At 44.6% G+C, this 27912-nt stretch overlaps 1 protein-coding gene across 6 annotated transcripts in view; it reads left to right on the top strand.

The window, feature by feature from the left end:
- FRMD4A (FERM domain containing 4A) overlaps window positions 1-27912 on the top strand; it is a 282366-nt gene that overhangs the window by 85824 nt on the left and 168630 nt on the right. For 2 of the 6 annotated variants that reach the window (XM_031043978.2, XM_005143341.4), the window contains exon 1: window positions 11670-11852. The exons of the other annotated variants lie outside the window; for them this stretch is intronic. In XM_031043978.2, the coding sequence (XP_030899838.1) occupies window positions 11694-11852 (159 nt within the window). In that variant the 5' untranslated portion in view covers window positions 11670-11693. Of the gene's footprint in view, window positions 1-11669; window positions 11853-27912 lie in introns of those variants that run through there. 6 annotated transcript variants of the gene reach the window in all.

A 27912-nucleotide genomic window follows, 5' to 3' on the forward strand; every position in this document is an offset into this window, starting at 1 on the left:
GCTCTGCACATGGCCCTATGAATCTCTGGTTTATCAGCCCAGGATTTGTCCTGGGAAGTCCTCCACTACCACCTCTGATAGTTGTGGGACTTGTAAAGGAAGTTGTCTGTCCTTGGAGATCCATCTTTCACTGCAGTGCAGATACCATCTGATATCCAATGCAATATGTACCTCTTATCAGTTTCTCTGCATTATACCTGTATTTGCTGCATCTGAAGTAGATGCTGAGATCTGGCTGGGTAACAACACTGTGAGATGCTCAGGGGAAGTGCACAGGATCAGTGCACTCATCTGACCAGTATGATTCAGAGAAATTATCACTTTTCAGAGAGGTAAGTGCCAGTGTCCTTTTCCTACTCTACAGCACTCCAAAACACTCTTCAACATCTTGCTTGTATGAATCCTTTTGCTGTACATTTAGTAACCACAGTATGTCTCTAACCACCAGGCTTGTTCTGCATGGGTTATAATGCTATCCACGATGCTATGGAACGTCTTAGGAACCTGAATGAAATGGCAACAAGTGACTTTCTGCCTTTCAGACTTCCCTTAATCAAACCGAATGCATCTGCAGACAGCAGGGAGGATAGGGAGCAAGGTTAAAACCCCACAGATAGTTTGTCCTCATTAAAGGTCCAGATTTTCACAGAAACCCAAGAAAAGTGAGTTGCAGACATTTTACAGTCCCTCCTTTCCTCAGAGCTGAGCCCAAAGCTGTTACTGCTGCCTGAGGGCAGAGCCTGGAGTTCCCAGTTCTTGAAAATACCATCCAAGAAAACCTGTCAAGGCTAATGTGATGGATGGGCTATTGCAGAAAGGAAGTTTGGCAATCCTAGGTCACAATTTAAAATGATTCCTTATAATACATCAGGCTTTACATATTACAAAGGCTTTGCGGACACTGATCCTCTCCAGAGCTCTGTAAGACCCAGCCAGTGCTGTTGTTCCCACTTGGCAGCCAGGATGCTTTCAAGGTAAAAGCCAAGGTGAACTGGTGACATGGTGCAAATCTGGGAGTATTTGAAGCAGGATCAAACTCCAGGGCTCCTGTTAGCTGGAAGTACACATCCACATCCCCTTCCTCCCTCTCCAGCATCTCTCCACCCCACCCACTGGCAAACCACATCAGAGACTGGGAGGAGGCTTTCTAATTTTCATAATTTCCACTCTGAATCACTGGAAAACTTCCTTTTTCCATCCCGGACTTTGCTGTAATGCAGCCATCGTGTATCCTCCTGCAAACTTTCAAATGCACCAATAGGAGCTGTTTCCTGCAGATGAAAAAGGGTTTGCTTCAGTTAGGGCCAGTGGGAACCTGGCCAAGAAGAGTCATAAAACCAGAGGACACTGCTTTTTAAAAGCACAGTTATGTTAGTGCATTCCAGTCCATCCAATCAGACACTGGAGAGGGAATAAAGTAGCCTTGGGACCGATGGTGTTAGGAGACAGATAAGCAGGCTGATGCCAGCAGGTGACCTAGTCATCAGTCACAGCAGACTGTGTGGAGCTGGCCAGACTATGGGTTGCAGCAGCATTTTACAAACTTAATTCCTGAGCTTTGCTGCATACTAATCCACAGATGCTGTTATCCACCCTAGACTGGAATGGAAATGGGTGAGAGATTCAGGACAGGGGTATAGGCAGCATGAACGCATTTCTGCAAAGGTGAAGAGATGCTGTGAGTTGTCTGAACATCCCCTATAGAGCCCAACACTGGTGTTTTCTTTGAAGTCAGCACCTTTCATTCTCCAAGAGTCCTCTATTAAGGGGCTCAAGGGGAAAGAAATAAACATTTTGGGAAAAGGGAGCAAGCCATCTCTGAAGGTCAGCACCTTTTAGAGAGATTCCAGGTGGAAACACACAAATCCAGATACCCTGAATCCCTTGAAGATGGATCAGACATCTTCTGCAGCCCAGGGTATGTACCACCACCCTCTCGCATGCAGCCCCTCTCCCATGAGGTCAAGAAAATACTTCAGGACTGGCTTCAGACTCCTGGGCACTGACCTCCCAGAAACCTTCTGTTGTTTGTGTTTCATAATAATTGCCTGTTGGAGAGGCACTGACCATCTTTCCCTCTCAGTTCCTCGCTTGTGAAGCCAAGAAATACCAGCATGAAAAGGTCCGTTTTCTTTTATCCTGGAATGAACTGACCATGTCTGGTCAGACAGGGACAGAGCCCAAAATACTATCTATGTGGGCTTTTCTTTCCCATGACAGTTTCCCAATCAAAGCTTGAGTAAATATGAGGTCATCACCAATTTATAATTGCTGAGATTTATGCCTCCCCTGATCACATTTTATAAAAGCAGCAATAGGCTTTCCTTCTTGCTATTCTGCACATATCTTAATCACTCTTCTGACAAAAACACCCTATTTTGAAATCAAACAGATTCATAGAGGCTGTTCCCTGCCAAGGCAGTGATCCTTGTCTGGCTGGACCACTGCCCTGTACACTGTTGATTTTGGTGGGCTTCAGACATAAATCTTCCCAAAGACCATTTCTCTCACTGCACAGAATAACAGCCCTGTTGTCACATCTACAATGCATTTGAGACATATCTCCATTGCTTCTTAGACCCTGGCAGCCAATGAGGCTATTCTCATAGCTGAATACCCTGTTTCATCTCCTTTTCATGATGGAGCAGAGCAGTGCCAGGCATTGTACCTGGGAAAGGTAAGGGTGATGGGGCTGTTGCTCTATGTTCCTTCCTGTTGGCTGGGAAGTAGCTTGGAAGAGTGTTTATACCGAAGGCTAGATGGTAATGTGCAGTCATTTATGTTCCTCCTGAATCCTGCAATATCCCAAATCAGGTCAGTCAGGATTAGCTTTTTCTTCAAGTGCCTGGTTCACACAGACTGACACCTTGGTTCTACAGAGGAAGTTTTTCCTGCCTTTGCAAGGCTGTAGCATGGCTTTGTCAATTGGTGCTTGTCCATAATGAGGTGAACCCGAGTTTCTGCCCCTACTGTCAAGGCCCTTAAGTGGTTATTCTGCAACCCACATGGCCATGGCTTACTAAGGGGAATGGACTGACAGTATTTGTCTGTGAGGTAAAGGGAGTGTTGCAGGGACCAAGAGCAGCTCTCCATCCTAAACAGAGATGGAGTGGGAGCCAAATCAGGGCAACACAACACCAAGAGCCATGAGTGCAGATCAAAAGACTTTCAACCCCATGGGAGCTTCATGTCTGGGTAGAGACCGGGCTGTGATTGAGTCACATCTGGAGTTGCACAGGGTATGTGCTGTGTGGGTCCTACAGGAGAGGGCATAGCATGGTATTTCGGCCTGGTGGGAACTGCCCAGAAGAAATGAAGGCAGTCTTGCATGTGGTTCAAAGAGAATTGCATGGATAGAATATAGGGCCCTAAGCAATGGAGAAGTGAATTTATTCCAACCACATAAAGCTATTTAACTTGTGAACAACATTAGCTTGGTTTTGATCACTTTTTTTCCGAGCTACTGGGTGCTTGGGCAGAACTTCCAAGTTCATCATTCTCTTAAAAGTTCCTACATTTATTTTCCTTAGACTTGAGAATTCTTTGTTGTGTTTTTTTTTTTTAATAAAAAAGAAAATCTGCCATATCCTTCAGCTGCAAATGATTTAATAGCTCTTGGCTTTGTGTGATCTGAATATTTTCTTGTTCTCTTGCTTTGCAGCTGTGACCTACTTAATTACAAGCAGGAAACAAACCCCAGAACCATTAGACATTCTGCCTGGCTTGAAGGAGGGGAAAAAAGTAAAAATCTCATGTTGTTAAATACTAGGATGTCCTTCTTAATAACAGGAAGTTAAACTTCAGATAGCAACAGCGAACATTTGAATTCTTTGTGCATCAAGATAAGGATAGCAAAGAGCTGATGGGTTTTAGTTTTTATGGCATGGATGTTTTGGGGGCAGGGGAAATGGCAGCCGTTTCTAACAGCCAAAATGGGAATGAGTCATAAATTTCTAAATCAAGACTGTAAATCCTCTTTGTTTTAACTTCTGATCGGATTCAGCCTGCTGTCCATAGAGACAATGAAGTGAGTGACTTGCTCCTTCAATCAGGCAGCTTTTGAGCCGTTTATCCTCTTTTCAGGAGGTAAGAGCAAACAAGCTAGGCAGCAAGTTTGGATTCCACATTGCAAATCATCAGGCTGGAAAGCAGAGTGTGGGGGACTTTGATTAACTGCTCTCCACCTCTGCAGATAGAGTCTGGGCTGCTATTTATGCCTCCTGAAACTCAGCACCCTGTCTGGATATGCTGGTGGGTGTGTGTACTAGTAGCTATAGAAAACAGCCAGAGAAAGGGAAAGCCATGTCTGCCAGCCTCCGGCTGGTCTGTCCCAGCACTTCAGTCCTCTTGTCCCTGTTTATCCACAGCTCTGGTAGCAGTTCAGAAATACAGATCTGTCAGTGCATCATGAGGCAATAGAAGCTGATGTTTGTACAGGGTTTTAAGCTGAACAGCAACAGAAGAGCAAGTTATCATCTTCTGTCAACTGTGCATGCATTATCACTGTAGATGGCTTGGATCCAGCGCTGTCCTACAAGGCAAACGGAGATTTTCCATTAGCACAAGCCACAGGGGTCTGTGTTTCGGGAGCAAACAGGGTAGAGGTCAACTTTTATGCTCTACTGAGAAAGTCTAACTGGTCCCAGCTGGGGAGATGTTCTCAGAGTGAAGATCAGCTGCAGTATAGTAATCCCCCTACATTGACTCCTGAGTTTCCCATCTGCAGATTAATTGTGCTATGGCAATAGAAACAACCAAAAGACCCCAGTGCAGATGCCATGAATGGGTGTGCGCTGCATTTTGTGGTGTTAACTGCTCAGCATGGCTTCCTCTGAGATGTCTCCAGGCATAAACTTCATCCATGGCACCCTCCTTACAAGCGTTTAGCACCGCCTGGATGTATACAACACTATTCCTGCAGGGAGTGTATGTATACATAATCAGTCTTCACCTCAAGGAACATTTATTTACCCATAGTTATGCTCATTTTGATAACCAGTGTAGGAGTTTTCAACACAGAGGGTACATTATTGATCCAAGCTATCTTAAGTATTTCTTTCTGCTGCATAACTCCAGTGGAATATGACCACTTGGCTTTCTAGCAGATTGAACACATATTTGCTTTTAATGTAAAACAGTTCCCCTGAGATTTCTTAGCACCTGGCAAATGTCAGTGAATTAATCTACTGAGGAAATGGAGACCCATAAAATTATGTGACTCGTCTAATGCTCAGGAAACTGATGACTTTCCTGCAATAGGACTAGATTCCTCCTCTATTTGGCATGCTTATATTTTGTTTTTCCCCTCTGTCCAGTGACAACTACATCTTAATCAGCAAGTTTATATATATTTGTAATCATTTATAAGGATTGTCAGAATAAATCAAATATATGCACTTTAGCTTAGGCAGGGGCAGCATTTCTAACCCATAAGCAAGATCAAATGTGAGAAATATGGGCCACTGATTTTCTAAAATATGTTCCCTTTGCCCTCCTCCTTTTTAATGAAATGTTCAGCTCTTGTCTGTGAACAGAAAGGACTTTGTATTAGTCATTGAATGCAGTGAGTGTTACCCCTGGGTCTCAATCGACACAATACTTAAATATATCTGCAGGATAAGCTGTAAGAAAATGTTCTGCTGCAATGGGCCATTTGTGCTGCACGTTGGCTTGTTTTGCATAGACAGCAAGGCTGCCCTTCATTACATTATCCATCTTGCCACAGGGCTAAACTGCAGACTGTCTTTATATGAGCCACCAGATTTGTCCTCTCTGCTAAGCAAATAGTGGCAATTAAGAGACACCTGCAATGTGAAGCAATGTGTCCTGGAGACAACATTCCAAAGCCAAAGCCATTTTGACAGCTTAGCCATCATCTTGGGGTGGGAAGCACAAGCTAAATGATTCAATGTTATATGAACACGGGGTACTGGGAATATCTCATAAAAGCAAATACTTGCTCCAGTCACCAAAGGAATAAGCAAAAGCTTGAAGCAATAAAACTGTACCTGAACAAGTGCTTGACTCCTGTGAACAGTTAGGTATGTTTGATCCACAGTCTGAAACTCAGTGCTCACCTGATGGGCACAAACACACGCTTGTCTCAGATTCCTATTTCTTCACCCCTGAACCTTGCCAGAGGCTATTTTAGAGGAAGCTGAATAACACAGAAGGAAAACAGCTCAGCTGCTGGATGAGCTTTAGGTTGCCCTCTGCTCATACCTGCCTCCTAAGTAGGCAGTGATTTTTTTCTGTTTTCTTTTGGCCAGGAATAGTTCTCCCAAGCATTTCTGCACATAATAGCAGGGAGCAGTGCAATGGTAAACCTTGTGGTGATGGGCATGTGCTAGCACGTGCTGCTTTGATTGGACACCCTGGTCACAGGACATTACAGCTCCTAGCGGGATCAGAGTTAATCATAAGCTTGGGTTTCCAAAGTGAATAATCGTATTTAAGATCTTGCCATTCACTTTCTGCGGCTGTTCTGCACTATTTGCTTAATACGTTATCCTGACCTACATCCCCTCCTGCAGACTCATTCACCACAGTGTTTGTGGGGAAAGAGGATTGAATAGCAAATCTCTGCTCAATCTCTTCCACGTTTCCGCACAGTAGAAGTGCAAATCACTTTGGCTAGTGGAATATTAGGGACAAGTACAAGCCCGGCTTTATAGGATTCACCTACTTTTAAACCTTGTTAAATCGCTAACACAGCTTACTTTAGGAAATGAAATGCGTATGATTTGAGGATATGACATAGCCTCTTGTGTCAGTCAATAAAAATCTCTTTCAAGTGAGGACACGTACAGCCTTACACAGAAGGAGCTGCTGTTCACATAACGATAATACTTAGCACTGCTAGAGCACTTTACATTTTCAAAGAGCTTTAGAAACATTATGATCAAGGTGGATGACTGCAATAGCAAATTTTCATGCAATTATTACTGTGAAGCGGCAGTTCATTTCATTATGGAACATTTTAGGCCATATGGATGCATGAGAACATCTTGAGGAAATTGGCCAGTATTCCTGACTCCTGATGTTCATCCTAAAATGTAACCAGCAGAGAAGCCTTTGGTTTCTTCAATTTTCTCTGCAGGGGGGTGTAGGGCTGTCAGTGGTGGCAGACCAGGGGGTGAGGGGTAGAGGCTGTTTAGATCTATGGTTTTGATAGAATGTGATGGATGAGAGTGAGATGGTGTATGAAGGGGTGCAGGCACAGCCATCACATTTGCATGGAGCAACAGATCATAGCTCCCAGTACAGGTTCTTGGCACACAGCTCCACAGAGCTGAGCTAGGGGTGTCAGTGCCACCTCTACAAGTCTGTGAAGATTCAGGCATGGTCCCTGTCCAGGTCCTGTGGCCCAGCCAAACTAAGGTAATGATCTTTCAGCAACCCAAAATGGTTACAGGGCCAGCAGACCCTTTGTTAATCAAAGCTCTCAGCAGGCGCAGTATAGACATCCATACTTCACTTTAACTCTTTTTAAACTCAGGTGAGTTTTCCTTACCTAGAGCTCATGTGTTGTAAATGTAGCCCTCGAAGTATGAGGATTCGCTTCTTCAATTCAAATGCCATTCCCGGCTGCTTTAAAACCCTTCCCTCAAATCTTTCTTCATATGAACAAATTATAAAACCTGGCAAAGGTACAAGAAATAAAGCCAATATTATCCAGTCCTTGCACTCTGGGAAGCTCCCACTGGACACATAGAATCCCTCTATGGTGCCTCCTTGGGTGGCAGCAAGGCCACTTGTCAGGGAAAAAAGAGAGAAACCAAAATGGGTCAACATGAGGGGAGACACCGCCTTGGTTGAGGTAAAATTAGGGAACTCAGAGACCCACGTTCACAAGTGGATTTGATGCCCAACATCCATTTGGGAATCTCAGCAGAGTTTGTGGTTTAGTGAAGTTATAGGAGTGAGGTCACTTCTGTAGGTCCCCACTGAGAGCCCTGTCTCTGTATGGGCACATGTGAAGTAAAGGGGGTGGCTCCTTCTCCATGTGTTTGATCATTTGGCAGTGGGTCATGTCTAATTGTTCCCATCATATCAGCCATGAAAATTATGTGCCATCAAGGAACAAGGAGGAAAATGCAACTGTTTAAACATCTCAAAAAACATCTCCAACATAAGAAAGCATGAAGCTGTTACATGAAAGGGAACTTCAGACAAGAGGATCTAACCACATTAATCCTCTTTCATTACAGAGAAACAAAGAACAAAAAGGGTAATAGGTTTGAAATAAGACCTAAAAGACCACATTGGTCTGGAGCTTCAGGGGCCATTGGAGGCCATATGTTGAGCAGAAGCAGGATGTTTCTGGCATGTCTACAGCAAGCTCAAAGGAAACAGTCTTCAATGTGCCCAAATACATGCACACCCATTGGAAAGTTGTGGGTAGAGATTTACTCTAGAGCACTGGAAAGGAATGCTGGAGTTTTCCTTCGGAGGCCAGAAAATAGTCATCTGCCTAAAGGCAAAACATGGACCCGTCTCTGGAGCTCCCAGGGCAGGCAAGCATCTACCTACATCAGTGCACAGCAATGACTGCAGCGTCTGCATTGAGGAGGAGCTGTCTGCTGGGGTTGGGTTGAGAAGTCCATCCCCAGCCTTCAAGACTTGGTGACAGTCACATGAAACAACACAGCAGCCCAAAGAGTCTGGGGTTTTTTTCCTTCTTTTTTTTTTTCATGGGAAGTACAGAGCTATTTTTATGCCCCAGTAACAGCCTTTGGACTGTCAGTGAAACGTGGGAGGCTTCATAGTAAATGTTTTGCCTGACATTTTCTCAGAAATATTGGGAAATAATCAACGTATAATTAGGAAGGCTGTGCTGAAAAGACCTGCAAATGTCTATCAATCGATGTAAAGAGCAAAAGGTACTTTTTTTCCCCTAATTGACCTTAGTGAATGTGAAGCTCGGTGCGTTTCATAGAAATATAAGGTGATTTTATAGAAATGACTCAAAGTGTACACCAACAGAAGAGCCAAGCTCCTGATTACTGGTGATTTTTTTCTCCTTTCTTTTGCCATTCCCCATAGCAATGACCTCTTCTGACATTTTTGGGTAAACAAGAGTACCTTCTATGGTGTCTCCATGGAAAAGAGCATCTTTGGTGGTGTGTCCCTTGGATATGGAAGGAATGGGCTATCTTTGCTGAGAAACATTCACAGTTGCAGTTCCCTTGGAAGCTGCGAGGTGGGACAGGCAGCTTTTAACCCCTCAAAAAACAGTGTGTGTCCAATCAGCAGGAAAACCTCTGCAGGAAACCAACCAGTCTGCTTTAATCATGAAGGTAAATCTACACGCTGAAATGCCCACTGGGCCTCCTATAGACTCAAGTGAGTCCTAAGGAGACTTCTCCAGTCCATCAGTTAGATAAATACATAGGGGAACTGTTTTCAGAGAGTCTGATTATGTCATCAGCAGAGTGAAAAAGTTCCTTCATCTGTTGAGTAATTACTGAGTTGGGACGAGGGGCCTGTAGTCTCCTTTCGAGCACACGGAAAGACTCAATGCACATGTGGAGTAGCTAATTTTAAAACTGTGGCATATCCTCCATTTCCCCTCCTCTCCCCCTTGCAGAATGCCAAAGGGGTTAGGTCACATCCCAGAGCAATCACTTGCTATGGTTTATTTTCCCCCCTCTGTTTTCCTTTATCAAACACATTTCTTTCTTTGCTTCTCCTGTGCTCCCAGGCAGAGATCTTATACACCAGCCTGTAGCCTGGAGCAAATATTGTCTAGTCAAGTCATATTAGAAAAAAAGAATACCTTCCTTCCAAATGAGGCTTTCTAATGGAGACGTTCCTGGTCCCTTGCCTACATCTCTGCTAACAGTGTTACCTAGTTTACAGGCAGGCAAAGAAATAACCATGACATGGTGAGCACAGGGAGACTAGCAAAAAAAAGCAGATAGGCAGGGGCAGAGAGAGGAGGAAAGAAAACTACACTTTACAGAATAAATAGCTTCTAACAAGTTTGAAGGAAATATTATTATGATTTTATTACCATATTTTATGCCACTCTAAAAACGATGTCCTGAAGAAGCAATTAGGCTGAGAATATGCATTTTGCAGCTGTATTTTCCTGGCCCTCCACCTGCCCTGTCAATGAGCTGATGAGCATCCTTGTGCCATTACTGTGAGTCACTGCTCGCTTCACGTCCTCCAGTCCTTAAAGATTTAATTATGGACGGGGTCAGGGTGGGACATATCTGGGAAGAATAAACCAGAGATCAAACCAACAGCTTTAGGAGCTCAGTGTGTGCAGGTCCCTCATGATTTTAGCTCAAAGTGGTGCTGTCCTAACTCTAAAAAGTGCCCTCATGTAATCAACTTCCCAACTGACTCCCATCTGCTCTTTCCAAGTCCTACTGCCTTTTTTGTGCACATTCCTCTGCAGGGAGGGTGAAATAAGTGAAAAATAGCACTAATGGGCAGCTGTCTCCAAGGGCACTGGTTTGAGCTGTGCCTTTGGTAGAATACTTCTACCTCAGTTTCCCCACTCGGTTATTAAACTTTAGCCCATAGGTAGAAGGAGAACTCATGAGATTTAGTTGGAAAAGCTTCTGCAATTTAACTGCATGGTTTTCTGGTGATTTAACCAAACTGCAAAATCCTTGTGTTGAAAATGTATTTTCACCCTCACTGGACCAGTTCCCTCATCCCATCATAGATGCTGACCACATTGAAGTCTCCACCCAGACAAGCTGCTCCTGGGGGGAAAAAGGCTGATCTCTTCTCAAAACCTACTTCAGGAAGGTTAATCTTTGCATCCATAGAATGAAAAGGGTGTTTTGGCATCCAGCTCAGAGGTATTGCATTCTCCTGGGCTTGTTAAGATGAGACCTAATCTTATAAATGCAAGGGTTAAAATAAGTTTACACCAGCTGAATCAGATTGATTTTAAATGGGCATTGTTGAATCCATACAACTTTCCAAGATACCACCCTTAGGTTAAATACGGTGCATTGCAGACAGTTGCGTAAGTCTCACATGAAGTCCAAAACATACAAAGACTCCAGAACAGACAGTTGCATGGAAAAAGGACTGGAATGTAACTCTGCAATGGCTAGTCAACACATGAAACAGAAGGATGAAACCGTGCATGGGGCAAAGTTGTCTGCTCAGATGTTCTTCTGCAGTGTTTGAAAGAGTTAAGCCCAGTATTGGAATGTCTTGGGAATGCTGGCAGAGGGAGAGCAAGCAGCTTTTTCCTCCCTCTGGATGGAATCCCAGGACTGAGCTTGCAAAGTGATGACTTTGGATGCGAGTTTGCTTCTTGGTTCTGCAGCAGAGAGCTGGGAAGTGATGCAGTGTAAAGAAGAAGCCCTTTGAGAGGGATATGCAATTGCCTGCCTAAGTCAGGAGAGATCTTTTTACCTCTTCCCTGCTCTTCCATGGGTGCAGCAGAACTCACTTTGAGAAGATACACAGAGGGAGAAACCACATCCTGAAGGGTGTGTGCGAAGGGAGAAAGACATCCCCAAACAGTTTATTTTGGCTGCTGGCTTTTGTTGTCGGGTTTGGTTTGGTGGTTAGGGCTTTTTTTTTTCCCCCTTTCTTTTCCTTCTCCTTCTTTGATGGAAATTGCAGTGACTTTTTAACTTTGCAGTTCAGAAGGCGCCTTGGGATTAGCTGATTGCCTCCGAGCAGGGAGTCCTGGGTGTTTCACACGGGGAGCTGGCATGGCTGCTGTGCTCTTTGGCTTTGAGGATCTGCTCTACAGCTGGGACAGCCTGGTGTGGAGCCTGACATCCCGGGCTCTGAGGACTTGCCGCTTTGGAAACCTGAGGGTCCTGCAGCTCATGCTGAAGCCATGGTGCATTTCCAGAGCCGTTTACCAGGTAGGGTTACAAAACACCAGGCCAGACTCTCAAACCCCAGTGCTGAGTTGCACAGGGTCCTGTCCTGTTCCTACCAACAGCTTTGGGTCTCATTACAGGCAGTGGGACAGAGGAGACACCATTGGCAGGGGAGGTTTGGGAGGATAAATGCAGTGTATGAGGATGGTGGTGCTGTCTCCTCTGGGTGAACACGGGTCCAAACTCTCCTTCCCACAGAGCAGAGGGGAATAAATGGGTGCAAATCAAAGGTCACCCTGTTATATCCCTTTTCCTTGAGCCGTATACTTGTAAGTACAGACAGCCTTAGCTGTTCTGCATCCTCAAGCTGTCCCTGAAGCTGCACAAGAGTCATTTATGACTTACTCATAGGAAAGCATGCCTAAAGACACCTAATGTGTGGAAAATGAGCAAACACAGTGTGTTTTAAACTGCAGTAGCACTAGTTATCCCTACTTGACTTGTGCAATGCCTGCTGACTGCTTAGTCTTGCAAGGTTCGAGGCATCTGCTCTTCTAAAACTTTTGTTTTACTTGATGTGTGGTTTATGTAGTATAGGGAGGTTTGGGCTTGGTTGACTAGCTTCTTAAGAGTTATGTTAGCTGTTTGTAGCTTGAGGTATAACAATACAGCCCTAATAAACTGTGTGTGCTTCTGAGACTCGCTAAACTGGGTTAGATAGACTGAGCATCACAGTGAATACACTAGAACTGGATGCCCATTTGAATAGTGACTCATTCCAGTCCATTGGTGAGTCCCGGTTGAAGTGATGCTGTAAACCAATCAGTATGCAACTCGCCTGCTTTTTAAATCAACATTAGACAACCGAGACAAGACTCTGCTGCAGGGAGAAACCCATTAAATTATTTATCAGCTTCACAAATTGGCTAAAGCCGGGTGCTGGATTGACTGATCGGTGTTTGCATTTGGAAAAGGCATTTTCTGCTACTCCCATTTGCTTGGCATTTTGCTTTTCCTGTGCTTTGGAAGTCTCCATGTGTGAAGCCAAGTTATACAGAAGAAGCCAGATTAAAAGCCTGTTGAAATTGTGTGTGCTGCTTAGAGGGATACCAGCGTAAGGCTCTTAGTAATTTCAGCTAACTTTGAACCAGCTTCAAATCATTCTCTGGTTTCAGCAGACTTCAGGAATAGATTTTATGGCCTTTGGAGTTCAGAAGCCATGGTCAGCGTGTTTATTTTAGGTATTTGTCCTAGAAGATGCCTGAAGCAAATAATAAAAGCCTATTACTCTGAAGAGCCCTTTGTCCCACTGTTTGCCCTGGTGGCCCTGGAGCATGATTTTGAAACCCCCGTAAGAAATACCACAGTGATGGTTCCAAGTGAACCAAGCTGCCATCCGCCCTCTTTCAGCTTGTTTTAGGAGCCTGAACCTGAAGACTATTCATTTGTTTGGGCTGGGGAAAAGGGAGTAGGAAACAGGAGGGCTCAGTACTGAACTCCCTTTTTACCTTCTACCCATGTAAAACCACCCTCAAAAACTAAGGAGTTAGTTAGTTTTCAGGTGTGTCCAGATTGCAGTTATGAATAACCTATCCCAACCTACACACCATGCATCAGGGGATGCTACTGCCTGTGGTAACTCCCAGGATTGATGGCCTTTTCACAGATTTACTCTGTTGAGAGCACTGAGCACATACACAAGTACACTGTTTCCATTACAGCACATACACATCTTCAGCCATCCCCTATGGCATTATATCATGTTCCTGGCAAGTTATCCCCTTTTTGCTAGAGCCACCAGTGAAATGGGACTGTAAAGGTGCCTCCCTTTCCATCCAAACAAGCATCGATGCAGCCTGACACTCACAGGGCAGGGTGGACTTGAATAGTTGTCATTTCTCAGACAGAATTAGTAAACATCTGCAAAAGCTCAGTAAAACCACATCACCTTATTTGTGATGAGCTTCCAGCTCTTTGGAGAGAGCTTGAAATGGTACGTCAGGTACCAGGAGAGTTGCTGCTGGGTGGAGGTTTGCTTGGGAAAGGCATCGCATAGCTCATCATTGCAGACAACCAGCAGCAGCAGTTTTATCAGTGGCCAGTGCAAGCTGATAGCTAACTCTACATTCACAGATATTAATCCTAACAACATTTTCTCCAGTAGCCAGAATTCTCCAATTTGAATGCTGACTAGGTATTTTAGTAGAATATTGCTTGGACAGAAAGTCTGCCAGTTTGATTGCTTCCCAGAGACAGAGACTTCTTCCCCTGTTTATTATTTAGATGATCAAAGAAGCTTTCGACCATGCTAGCTTTTGTTGCTGCTATATATTAGTCCCTGTTGCTACTGCATCTTGAAAGAAAAGCAGATCATCTATAGGACCTTTGCATGGTACCAGAACCAAAAAATACTTGAAAAAAAAGAAATATTAATCAACTTTTTAAAATTAAGCAAAATTATTTCACACTTAAAAAAAACATGCTTCATGGGTTTTTTTTTTGTTGAGTTAATCACATCTCAGTGCATTTGTGGCATTCTGGAACCATCTGCTGGCTCACCATTGCTGAGCCTGGCTTGGGAGTACTATGGCAAGGTACAACACAGTTTCCTGGCTGAGCAGCACCCATGCTGCTGTACATGCATCAGTGGGATGATTCAGGTCCTCCTTTGCACCACCAGTCTTGACCATGGCTGCTTGGGTATGACATTGACTTGAAGAGTTTTTTGGTATCCTTTCCCTAGACTGCTGTTCCCACCACACAAACCCTGAAAAACATCCATGGGTTTGGTAATTCCCTTCTGCTGTCCCACATACAAAATACATAAAGCCAAAGCCAATACTGTACAGAGGGTACAGTCCAGATTTATTGCTAATGCAACAGGCAATGGGCTCTTGAAAAGAAAAGGAGCTTCAGGCATCAGCATAATCAGTGTAATCCCACTTATTTCTGACAAGTGAAACTTTGCTTTCTTAGATCTTGGGAATTCAGTGGCAATGCATTAGCAGAGATAGATGGAATAGCAACTTTGCAGTGATGCTGGCTGTGATGGCCAAGGTGTGATCCAAATACTTGAGATTTCAGTCTTCAAATCCAAACTGATTCAGTAATCAGAAGTCTGGATTGCCCAGGCTGTGCTCTGTGTTCTTATAAATAAGTTAAAGCAACCAAAATTTGTTTGTTCATTCTTGGTCTCCAGACTGGGTTTTGGCTCAGAGATGCTGTGTAATACCATTCCTCTTTAAGTGGTGCTGTGGTACTCAGGACATGTGAGAACTAAAGGCTTTTGGTACTCTACCCTGAAGCAAGGTACCATCATCTATCTCAGACCTCATTTCTCTTCCTAGCCAGTAAATCCTCCTGCAGGTCTGCTGTGGTTCCCTGGGATACATTTCTCTGCACAGTCTGAAGAAACCACTTGCCTTGCTCTGTTTTCAGCAGTGCTCATATTCACCACTTGTTATATTTTAATTGCAATGAGCACTTGCTGCATTTTAATTGTGTTTTGTGTTCCACCATGTGGCTTTCTGACTCCATGGTCAAAATTCATCTGAATGAGGAGCTTATCAAATGATAAATTTCCAGTTGAGGCTTTCAGGCAGTCAGTTGTGTGAGATGCCACAGACCTGTCAGATGTATTTTAACAATGCCCAGAAGATGTCCAACTGGTCTGACCTACTGAAAAATGGCCTTGTGAACTAATGCAGTGTCTGCTTTGGCAGACATACACTTCAGTAAGTGCTGGGGAAGGCTGGTTTATTATGGGATAGGCATCACTTCTGCGTTTTAACATCCTGAAGACATTTCACTATTTATTTAATGTCCAAATCCATCAGCAAATGTTTTAGTTTCCCAGTTACGTCTGTGCAGCATCCAAGACCATCAGGCAGGCAAGGACCTACCTCCTCAGTACAAATATGTTTATGTGTCTGTTTAAAATCCCACCAACTGCTCCTACCAAGCTGGAGGTGGACGACTGGATGCAAAGCAGTCTTTCAAGGAGCTGTAACACCAATCACAGGCATTCAATTCTTTCCACAGTACACAGTAATGCTGTGTACTTTTTACGCACTGGTTCTTATCCACCAAGTACTTGGAAAGGTGGTTAAGTAATATCCACAGAAACTGAGGCAGAGACAGACAAAATTACTAGCTTTAGGCTATAGAAACAAATGCAGAATTGTCTTCATTACCTCATTGATCCCCATATACTCTGTTAGCTAATGAGATTAAGGAAGGAGATGGACTGTAGCATTTAGTGCCTGGATGTTAATGTAAAATGAGGAAGAGAAGAGAGCTTCTGCCATGCTGGCAGCAAGATAAAGGCCCAAGGAGCAACGGCAGGAACAAGGTCCTTAACTGATGTCTTATGATAAAAGAAGGATATCTGGGGGCTCTGGGCATCCCTAGCCATGAGAAGGAGCTTGCTGCTACTGTGGAAACCTCCAGTTCCTGCAAGGCAGAATCAAGTCACAGATCCCAGCTCACTAGCTGGTTTCCAGCTATGAAAGCCATCTGTGACTCCTGGCCCCTTAGTATTGAGGGTGTTTAGCAGTGCTTTAAATCCCTGACACTACTCTAGTATGTATGTATTGCAGGCCAGAAGGTGGATTTTCATTGGCATACATGCAAACATACTCAGCCATGTGAGACTCCAAACCAAGTCCTCCCTGAGCCTTCTGTTCTGCTACTTCATTACCTCTATTTTTCCCAGTCCTGCATTTTCCCATATCATAGAATCAGCCAGGTTGGAAAAGACCTTTAGGATCATTAAGTACAACCTTTAACCCAGGACTGCCAAGTCCACCACTAACCCATGTCACTAAGGGTCTCATCTATACCCCCATGTACCCTTCCAGGACCATGGTCTTCCTCCTCATAAAGGAGTCATTTAGGAAGTCCGTTCTTGTTCCAACATTATGGCTCACCCTGTTTACCTTGAAGACGTCTCATTATGGCTAAGCACAATTAGGAATTCAGAAGCAAGGGCAGCATTGCAAGCCCGCCCTGCTACTGTAAAAGGCTGTGTGAATCAGCATTGGGCAAGAGGGAGGAAGGAAAGGGCTGAAATATTAAACACATAATTTCAGATTGGTAAAACTTTCAAGTTTTGATTTATAGCTTCATAACTAAGCAGATTAATGTGGAATTCAAACAGAACCAGCTCTTTGCTTTCTTTTCAGACCTGTCATATTAGCATTTCCCATTAATCTAGTCAGCTCCAGCATGATGAAAGCTGAGGAAATGTGGAATTAGGCATGTGGAAGCGTTGGGTGGGCAGGAGAAAAGAGACAACAAAATTTGGTTTAGCTGACTAGTTAAAGTGGAAAGCATTGGCCTTTATTTAAGTCTCAGGATGCAGCTGAAGCTGTTTCTGGCTCCCTCTAAGTCAGAATACCCAGATCCTTTCTCTTCTGGATTTGGGCAGAAGGTTTTTCAGTGGGGCTGTTGATGATAACATCTATGATAACATGATAACAGCAGATGGAGGTATCAGTGTCACTCCTCTGTCAGCTCCTCTGTCCTAAGAGCACCATAATGCCAGGGTATAGCTGGTGTTCAGGAGGCTGCAGGCCCCCTAAAGACATCCAACGGGTTATTGTAACAACACCCCCCTCCCCCCCCCGAGATTGCAGCCTAATTCCCATTCTTAGCTGGGGGCAACTCTGATTTTTTCCCCCTGAACTCTTTGCTGAGCCAGTCCACAGGCTCTGGAGCTGCCCTGGAGACTTCTCGAACTTGATTGCTCCATATTTAAGCATTTATGAGACTTGAACTGCTGCCCTTTAAACAAATAAATAAATAAAAGTAAACAGCAACCAACACAGATCATCAAAAACAGAGGAAAATAACCCTCCACCGGAAAGCCCCAGAGCTGCAGGAAGGTCTAATGAGCCTCACATGTTTCTGAGAGCCGCTTGGGAGCCTTTGGCTTGCAGAGTTACTCACCCCGTGTTCATTACAGGCAGAAGCAAAGAGGGATAGACAGGCAGGGGAGGGGGGAGGACACACAAATGTTAAAAATTCATCTTTGCCAGAAAGCATCCAAACAGACAGAAAAAATCCCTTTTCTACTCAAAGCTCTACGGAGAACGCACAAGAAGTGTTCAATAAGTTCCTATTCCCACATATTTTTGCAACACACTGTAAAATTGCCTTCAGCTTTTGATACAAACTTCTCCTCGCTTTCTAGAGCTGAAAAGGGCTGGGGCAATCTGGTAGGATCCATCCCAGTGTCACCAGCCCCACCGTAGCCCCACAGAGCATTGATGTTGGTGGAGAGGAAGTCAAAGCCTTAACACTGAGCTAGACACGAGTGTTTCTCCCCACTCTGGGCATGTCAAATCAGCCTGCCCAGGGCTGGTTGCTGTCCCACACTGTGTCAGGCAATAGACCAACAGCAGCCAGGTTCAGGTAAAGCTAAAGGGCCACTTGGGATGACTTGCCCTGGGTCAAGGATTCCAGGTGAAATGTGATGGTGGAGGTCACCAGAGGAGCACAGAGGACTTAGACACCTGGGAAGTTTGGGGTGCTAATGGTTTTTCCTTCTGAACAAACTTCTATGTCCTTCAGCAGCTTGTTGTGTCTCATCTCTCCTTCCACTGCCCCAAGGTAGCTGTGGGTCAGGGCAAGGGGCATAGGGGTTTCTTGGAGGGCAGGGACAGGCACCAGAGGTGCGCTGGGCAGTGGCTGAATCTCGAGCTATTTCATCACGTTGTGGGTTGCTGCTGTTAAAGCTAACATGAAGCTGCACCAGGCTTAGGCTTACACTCACTATTTGCAAACACAACACTGAAGTACTTTCCATGTGCTGTAGCAAAAAAATGAGGTAGACTTTAAACCCACACTGAGCCTCCTATCTGCATTTACATGAACCATTAGGGAGGGTAGGAAGAGACTGAGTGGTCAAGCCTCATGACTGAGCTGCTTCTTGCCCAAGAAATACAGTAGCTTCTTGCAAGGGGAGGTGTATTTGGCTTTGTTCTGCTCTGTGTGGATTGTTCCAATCTGCCTCTTTGCGAGAAACATCCAGTCTGAGCTCATGAGAGAGGAGTCTGGCTGTTCCCATCATGATCATGGGCAAAGGCTTTCATGGTGTTAATTCTAGCCCACTAATAAATGGGTTAGGAATACCAATGCAGCTTATACAGGCCACCAGCCAAGGAGCAAGCACAAGCAATGCTGAGCTGTTTCTACCCTGGGATGGATTTGAATCTGTCCCAAAACTGAGCTCTCTTGAAGTCTACCACCAATGGTTTGGGGGCACCCGCCCTTGTCTTTGCTTTGGATAGCAAGGAATGAAAACTGTGCTCTCCACAAGGAATACAGACTGTCTCAACGGAGATCAGAAGCTCACCCAGCTTACAATAGAAATGCACCTATCAGCAATGCAAGGGAAATACTGTTTGATCCCCTGGGTTTACAGAAGCCAGGTCTAAACTGCTTCTTCCTAAGCTTAGCTATTTTCTGCTCAGTGACATAAGATGCATTACACATTCCTTCAGCTATTAAAATTTAGGCACTTCATCCATGCTGGTTTCTTCCAAGATGGATGTCTTGGTACAAATCACTCTCTGGAGATGCCCACCCTTTCATGCTGAAACCACAAAGATCTGAGACTGCTAAATCTTACTAGATGCCAAAGTATTAAACACCCACAGACCTGCGAGGAAGAGGTCAGTCATATTGTTCTGACTAAATACATGTCATCCAAGGCCAGGGTGGAAAATGTTGGAAGCCCTCAGGAATGTTGGTATCCATCAGGACAGAGTGCCCAGTAACCTTGCAGCTCGAGCCATTGAGCTTTGGATGTTGCAGTTGATGCAACATGCTATGTAATGGGACAGGCACCCAGGAACCTGCTTTCAGTGAAGAGATTTGCCTTCCCCAGAGAGACATTAGTGAACAATTCAGTCATCTAAAGTAATTGAAAGCAGTGGGGAGTTTTGCCTGAAGAACTGTTGTCTTATTCAACCCCTTCTCAGTCAAAGAGAAATCTGTCCTGGGTATATGGCCCAGTACAGGTCCACTCCCATTGAGCTTCCATGTATGTGTTTCTTCCCTTACAGTAAAGAAGATGATTTTAGGGGGAAAAAAAATGTTTTTTCCTTCTCTGTTTGCAACACAAATTTGTTGTTGCACCAAAGGCTTTGTGCAAAAGATGCTGTTTCTTTCAGATGTTCTCCACAAGCCTAGGTAGAGCTGACCAGTGTCATTGATGTGATCCTGCCTTAACTGTGTTTGTAACTGCATTTGCATTCGATGCTGCCACAAATCACCTGCACTCTTGCAGAAATTCTCTTCGCATCCCACCTACAACATCCAATTATTTAGAGAAAAACAGTTGGCCTTGGGCATGGAAGCTTTAGGAAAAAAACAATCCCAAATTATGCACTGAAAGATTAATCTCATGTGATAGCAAGAAAAAGGAGCAGGACAAAGGCTTTCAATGCCATCCAGCTCTCTGTACCAGAAGGCATTGAAGTCTGTGTATGTCCTGCCTCTCCTTCCTTCCCTCTGTCCCTCCCAGGTTGGAATGAGGAGGATATTAACCCCTGGCAACTTTGACACCCACAAGTGTCTACAGTAAGACACTACCTCTTCTTTTATCAACATCTGCCCATCGATTTCTTCTGAAGTTTAAATAAGAGTCATTTCTAGTGTCCACTCATTCTGACTAATCTATAACACTCTTAATTTAAATCTCCCATGCACTGCATGCATTCATGTGAGCTCACAGCAGAGGAGGGTTGCTATTTTCCTAAATTGGAAGCTGATGGACCCAAGCTGGAGGAAAAATTACATGGAATTTCAAACCCTGCCTTTTTTCCTTCCTCTCCTTTCAGTTTGGGAGGTACTTTTTTAACTGTGTGAGTCCACTGAGGACTCATACGATGAAGCACAACTTTCGGAAGGTCCTATCGGTCACTCCTGGGGAAAGCTCCACATGACAACCCGTCTCAAATACAAAGAGTTATCCAAGGTCAAATTCCTCCACACTGTGAACTTCCATATGGCTCTCCAAGGGGGGATTAGTGTCTGTCCAGCACCTGGCAGGAGTCACCCCATGTCTGCAGCATTGCATAACTTGCAAACCCCATTGCGTACAATTACACTCTAACTTCACTGGTCACGGCACTGCTGGAGCCACCGGCCGCTGGGGCTCAGGGGGGTCTTGTAAAGCTCCAGGAGAGCAGGAATGTGGGTTTACAGTCATTGCAAACCCATTTTGCTCCACTTTCAGGGGGCCCAATCTTAATCTCTATGTCCTTAGGGGCTCAACGTGTTTGTACAGACATTTCCATGCTGGTAAAGAGGCAGCTCACCATAGAAAGACCTGTTTGAGGGCTGGGAATTTTTATGTTACTGTAAGTTGTACTCAAGTTGACCTCTGCTTTTTTCTTTCTTATAATGTTTTTTTAATACTTTTTACAGCCCCACAGCCACAGGAGCCTAGAGTAGTGCAGGTCCTTGTGTATGTAGCCACAGCTGAGACAACAACTTTGAGTGTCGGCAGGGCTAGTGGCTGAGCTGGGCTTTGCAAAACCTCAGCTGATTAATCAGGGCCTTTGCAAAACCAGACTGCAAATGAGGAATGGCTTGTATCGGAGCAGCCACTGGGATGGGGAGGTAGTGAAGGAGGAAGGGGACTAAGCAGCACAAGTGTTGGATAACTTCTAATTAAAGTGAGAATAGAGTCACTGTTCATCTTAGAGAGGTTCTGGGAAGTTTGCTGTGCTGCATATTCTCAGGCATTCATCATCTGAAATGTCTCTTAATTGCCACTATTATATCACAAACATTCCCGTAATTTATCAGTCATAACCTCCTACAAAGGGATTCTTTCATTCAAACTGTTTTCACAGAACTCTTTTCCCCTTGGATCCCGTTCCTGTAACACACTCAGACCAGGAATCTGGAAGTGGAACTGGGTTTTTGATTTCTTCTTTCCAAACACTGGTTGTTGCTTTGCAGAGAGCATGTTTCAGCAAAGGACTGTGGCCCATTTTCAACCCCTTTCCTCTTTGTCCCAAGATAATCAGCTCTTAACAGCTCTTCTTCCTCTTATGGTAAAAGCTGTAACGTAAATATCCAGGGCGTCCTAAGTGTCAGGAGCCAGAAGACTGCTGCTAGCCCAGACAAAGGGTCCCCACCAAGGGGCTGCCTTAAACATTTGGCTCAGCCCACAGACTGTATTTATAATCTAAACTCCCCTTGTCAGTTCCTAACTCCTGGCTCCAGTTTGAGAAAACTTAACATTCTGTGGGTTGTGTTTTCCCACCACTCAGTTGAGAGCCGAAATTTTTCCTCTCAGAAAATACACTTGTGTGTCAAGGGCCAATGACCTAAAACATATCAGTAGTGTTGCAGCCTAAATATAGCACAGGACTGAAATCCTGAATTCCTGCTAAGGAGCCAGTGTAAACAGCCATCGTCTGTGCGACCAGAGAGGGGTGCGCTGCAGCCTGGGGCTTTTTGCTTTCTGCTGTCTCACGCTGCAGCACCTGGATGTCCCAGCATGGGTGAATCATAGAAGGGACCTTACAGATCACCTAGCTCAGGAGCCCTTTGTGCAGGGCCAAAACCTTTCCCATCTATGGGTTTTGTTATCTAGTTCCAGCAAAAGGCACATCACTTCAGAGCCATCCCCACCTGGAGATGATGTCCTTCCACTGATTTATACCTGCTTCTCATAAGGGGTTAGTTCTGATGAGGGAAGCCCCAAGTTCAAGTGCTGCCATTGACTTTGCCAAGGAGTCACATCACAGTGATAAGCCATGAGGACAACACCCCTTGTGAACAGCAAACCAGCCAGAAGTGATTAAGCCTTGATTCATCATTGGGTGTTAGTGATGAACACTAGCTCCATGAAGTAATCCACCTCTGTCCCCTGAGTGGGAGGCCATGATTCCCAGCCACACCATCTTGTAATAACAAAACTAATCATGTATTTATCTGCAGATGCTTTAACAAACACAAACTCATTCCTGTGATTTGTTTCATCTTGCAGTTCATATGTAAAATCTCTTTTGCCAGTGCTGGGATGACCAAGAATGATAAACCCATCTGCCCTGTAGAAGTTTAGGATTGCTCAGCACCATCTCTCACTCATTCCACCTTCAGCCTGGCCTAGCATCCAACATTAATTAATACACATAGGTAATGTCTTAGCTGTCAGATGGGGATGGGGAAGGCATGATAGCCCTTAGAAATTTCTCTCCCTCTTGCATCAGGCTTGAGAGGGTTGGAAGTAAATGAAACCTGGCTGGGAAATGCATGAGGGAATACAGCATGCTCAGTGTTGAAAGGGTTTGTGAATGCTCAAGGGTGGGCAGAGCTCACTTTTGTCAGAGCTGATAACTGCTGGTTTACCTCACCCCTCTTCATTTCACTACCCTGACTCTCAGTGGATCTCATTATCCTGGAAGTCGTTCAAGAGTCTCCATCTCCTCTAACAGGTCTCCAGACACCTTGCAGGTCTCCAGAGATTAATCTTTATTAATATAGCCCAGATGTAAGATTTCCCAGTGGGGTGTTTGCTCCCATGCCTTACACGTTTGTTCAGTTTTAGGGATGAGTGTATCTGGATGGTCCCTTGGGATTTCCTCCAAAGGGTTTTTTCAAAGCAGATGTCTTCTCCAAATCTTTCTGTTCACTTGCACCTCTTCCCAGGATGTGCTGTTCCTCTATCATTCTTTGCCTCTGTTTGCTTTGGTGCAACCAATCTCCTGCCTGTGATGAGAAGACTGTGGCCTTGAAATACCTGCACTTCCCTTGAAATACCATGTATCTGCCCTTTCAGGTATTCAGGCAGACTTTTTTCCCTTTCATCTGCTGTTTCTTCTCTTGCTTTTCAGTACATTTCATTCTGCTACTCTTGCCAGGAGCTGCACCCCCATTTCCACCCTATATCCCGTTCATAAGCAAATCAAAGCACTTGCAGATAACACTGCTTCTAGCCTCCTCTGAGGCACAACCCAAATGCCACATAGGATGCCAAGTGCGGCTTCACATGTCCGTGGTGCACCCCAGGAGTGAGTGCAGCTGAGTGATTGATCATTCATTGTAGAGCAGCAGCTGTGGAGCACAGGACCAGTTATTTCAAGAAGACTCCTGTCTAAGTCATCACTGACCTAATTCTGATCACCCAGCAATATGCTCTTTATGCTCTTCCTTTTTATGCCACACTACCCAGAAGGTCTTCCTGGAAAATGAAAGACACCCAGAAAAAGATTCTGAAAGGCTTTTGCTGGGCCATTTGGCAGTTTGGGAGATCTGCAGCATCACTGATCCTTTGGCAGTTTTGTAGCTATGAAATTAAAGGGAGTTTTAAATTACAGCAGTATAAAATCTGGATTCAGACTGGGACAAAGCTGGATCTCAAATCAGTTGTTCTGATGCTTTTGGGGGGTAGTCAAATGCTGGGAAATGCAGGATAAGCTGCTTCATTTTGGAGGGAAGAGGGGAAAGTCAGGCATTAGCTGTGCTAATTTAACAGGTGAAATTTGCCTTGGGCTAATTTTCCTGGCCTGAGACAAGGACTGGGCTCTACAATCAGTTTTGCCACACAGATGGTAGGATTTTGGGATCTTGCATGATCATTGCCTCCTACGCATCTCTGTTTCCTCCTCCCATTGTTCAGACCTGTTTTGGGACAATCTGAGTTTATAATAATGCACTTCATGAGAGACTTCAGCCAACCTATAAAGGCTGCAATATATTTAATAAATAGATATCTTAATGACAGACAACACAGTTTTTTGGCACTGAGTTCATATGGGCAAAACAGTCTGAGTTGTGGGCTTGTCTTACAAGTGCAAGAGACAGCTTCCACACCATAGAATCATAAGACTGTCATAGAATGATTTGGATTGGAATTGACCTTAAACCTCCTCCAGTTCCACCCCACCTGCCACGGGCAGGGACACCTTCCACTAGAGCAGCTTTCTCCAAGCCCCTGTGTCCAACCTGGCCTTGAGCATTGCCAGGGATGGGGCAGCCACAGCTTCCCTGGGCACCCTGTGCCAGCACCTCATGACTGGAGCTGGTAGAAGTGAAAGTGTCTGTGCAGGGTTGAAATCATACATTGGGAAGCAAAGTTGGATTAACAATCTTTTCTGCTGCACAAAACATGTACAGCATGAGCCAGTGTGGAAACAAGGGTAGGTGTGTTGTGTGGAACTGCTGCCCTTGAACTGCTCAGGCTTTATTGCACAAGCAAGCAATACCCCTTTTCACAAGTTCTTTTGAATCCCTTGAACATGGATTTTTGCCAGAAAGCCAGAGGAGTGCAGTGAAAAACCAACAGCGCGTTCTGTTGTCCTTTCCCAGGCAGTAGTAGGACCGATAAAGATCTTTCAAAGAGCCAAGGGTTTCATTAAAAAAAAAGAGACTCAAAGATCTTCTTTCTTTCCCTGTTTTTATAGAACCATCTCTGGTCTGTTTGGACCTTCCTTCCCTTTCACGAGCCTGAGCATCTGTAGATAGAAGATGTCATAACCCATCACCAAATGGCTCAGCAAGATCACATTAAGCACGTGCTGTTTGACAGCAGAAACCGAAATTAGGCACTAACACTGGATGTTAGCCAAGTCAGAAGTCTTTAATTGCCTTCAGCAATAGGGGTGCGTGAAGTCAGGAGTACCTGAAAAGACTTGAATAGGTTCCCTCTCTCAAAGCACAGTATTTACCAGCAAAACATCTAAGCCAGGGGATGGACAAACACAGGAGCGAGGAACTAGAAGGCATGAAGCTGCAATGCACAGTACCACCTAGTGACAGAGCCCAGCTATATAAGAAGGGCAACTTTGTGCTTGCAAAGTTCAAGATCTGTTTCCCATCCCAATCTTTAATCCCATTTCCCAGCTGTGCCACGTGTTTTTGTATCCCGTAGGTAAAGGGACTACATTTTTCAAGCAACCCTGATATTTCCCCCTCCTTTTCAAGATTTCCTGTTCCCAAAGCAGATTTGGGATGAAGTAAGCAAGTTTCTTGCATCCAGCAAGAGGATGCTGTTTTGATTGCTATGTGGGTGTGCAGGTCGGGCTGGGCATCACCCACTGAATAACCCACAAGGAATTCCTCAGTGCATTGTGCAACCAGGGAAAGGAAAAATGCAAGGTTCAGTGAGTAACACAGCTTTCCAGGGCATCTGAAATGAAATGCCAGGGAGTTGTTCCATTCCTAGTAATGGTGTGACAGAGCACTGTGACATGCTCAGGTCAACAGAAAGCTTGTAACCTTTTCCATTAATTTCCTTTCAAAGAATTGCTTATTGAAGGCTAAGCTGCTTAGAGGCTGAGTGTGTCTTTGTCCTTTTATTATTACTACTGCTGCTCCTCTTGCTTGCTCTCTCTTTTAAGAGAAAGCAGTTACTGTTCATTGGTGGTGTTTCTCTCTCCGTGGCTATCTGAAACAAGCACAGCATCAGGATGGGAAATTTGTCACCTTTTGGCAATGGTGGGATTGCACACAGCAAAGTGAATTAGAAGAAATCCAGATCTGTGGAATTTCCCCATACTCCAGCCCACAGATTTACCCACGATCCAAGCAGCTGGGCTTAAAAGGATTGGACTCGTTAAGGTTCCTTTACACATATTCTTGAGTGAAAGCAAAAGGCTCCGTTCAGTCTCTGTGTGTGGGTAAGTGAGCAGAGGCAGTGACTCGGTGTCTGGGTACCATCCTGCACCTTGTGGGAGGAAGCAAGAGTACTGCACCTCCCTGCAAGTCTCCATGCACATTTAATGCTTCTGCACACAATCTTAAATGTCTGCATTAATTACAGTTGGGTTGGGGTTGGGACTACCATTACGCTCTGTGTTTTGCATGAACAGATAGAAGGGGTGTCTGTGTAAGGTTATGGTTATGGTTAGAGTTAGGGTTAAGGGCAAGGTTAGGGTTAGGGTTAGGGTTAAAGTTAAGGTTAAGTTTAAGGTTAGAGTTAGGGTTAGGGTTAAGGTTAAGTTTAGTGTTAGGTTTCAGGTTAAGGTTAGGGTTAGGGTTAGAATAGCCTTTCCTTCCTATTGCGCAGAAAAAGGCTCCATAGGGAAAGGGTGTTCAGGCCCTCTCCTAGACCTTAGCTAGAAGCAGCTCTGGTACATAGGCAGTGCCTTGCCAGTACACCAGGCAAGCTTATATGGTTCTCAGAGAGTTTGAATCAATATCCTTTTTTTTCTTCTGTGCGAGTCTTCTTCTAAAGACTGATTGTTAGCCCCAATCCCAACCCTGTGCATTGTAAATAATGTCATTTCCAGCAGAATTTCTTCCTAAGGCTTATTCTTCTTGAGCTTTCTCTTTCCCACAATCCATGGTGCTACATGCAGCTCCTGAGCCCACAAGAATCTCCGACAGCTGGGTAAACACTCCTGAGTGAATAGGGCCCTTCACAATGGAGTCACCAGGAAATTCAAGCACTGCAAAGGCCAACAATTCAACAGGGACATAGTCATGTCATTACAAGATAAGTTCCTCCCAAGCACCAGGAAAACACAGCCTGCCTCGCAGAGCTGCTCCTCAAACAATAGGTTTTCCATCCTATATCTCCAGAATCCGCCTTTTCTCTCTTGTCTTCTTTCAGACATCCATGGTGGCCAGAAGGAAGATGAGTTTCCGCAGAGAGATATTAGGATCTTCCCTGCTACCTGGAATGCATGCACTAATCTTACATGTCTTCCTCAAATGCAATAGTTAGCATGCAAAGCAACCCATATTAATCTCCATCCATTGCTGCAAGGCAAACTTTCCCTCCCTGTAAATTGCAAATTTACCAGGACCTGACCTTGAACACAGAAGCCAATATAATATATGCTGATATGGGCAAACCGGCTGCGAGTCTCAAGTGAGCATATCCCAAGCCAAATCCTGAAGTCAAGAATTGGGCAGCTTTATACTAACAGAGGAGCTGGCTCACTGTGTTATTGGCATAAGTGAAAATGAATCATATCCTGCAACAATGTTCACAGGATGCATTTGATTTATTACTAATCCTGTACACTTGCAGCTGCTGATCTGCTGCCAGAGGGTATCATAATGATGCAGCTGGCACCCCTGTTGTGATGGCCATCAGCACAGCCAATGGCACACACACTGGATCAGTCATCCT

This window comes from Melopsittacus undulatus, chromosome 5 (genome assembly GCF_012275295.1).
Source record: "Melopsittacus undulatus isolate bMelUnd1 chromosome 5, bMelUnd1.mat.Z, whole genome shotgun sequence".
Taxonomy (NCBI): Eukaryota; Metazoa; Chordata; class Aves; order Psittaciformes; family Psittaculidae; genus Melopsittacus; species Melopsittacus undulatus.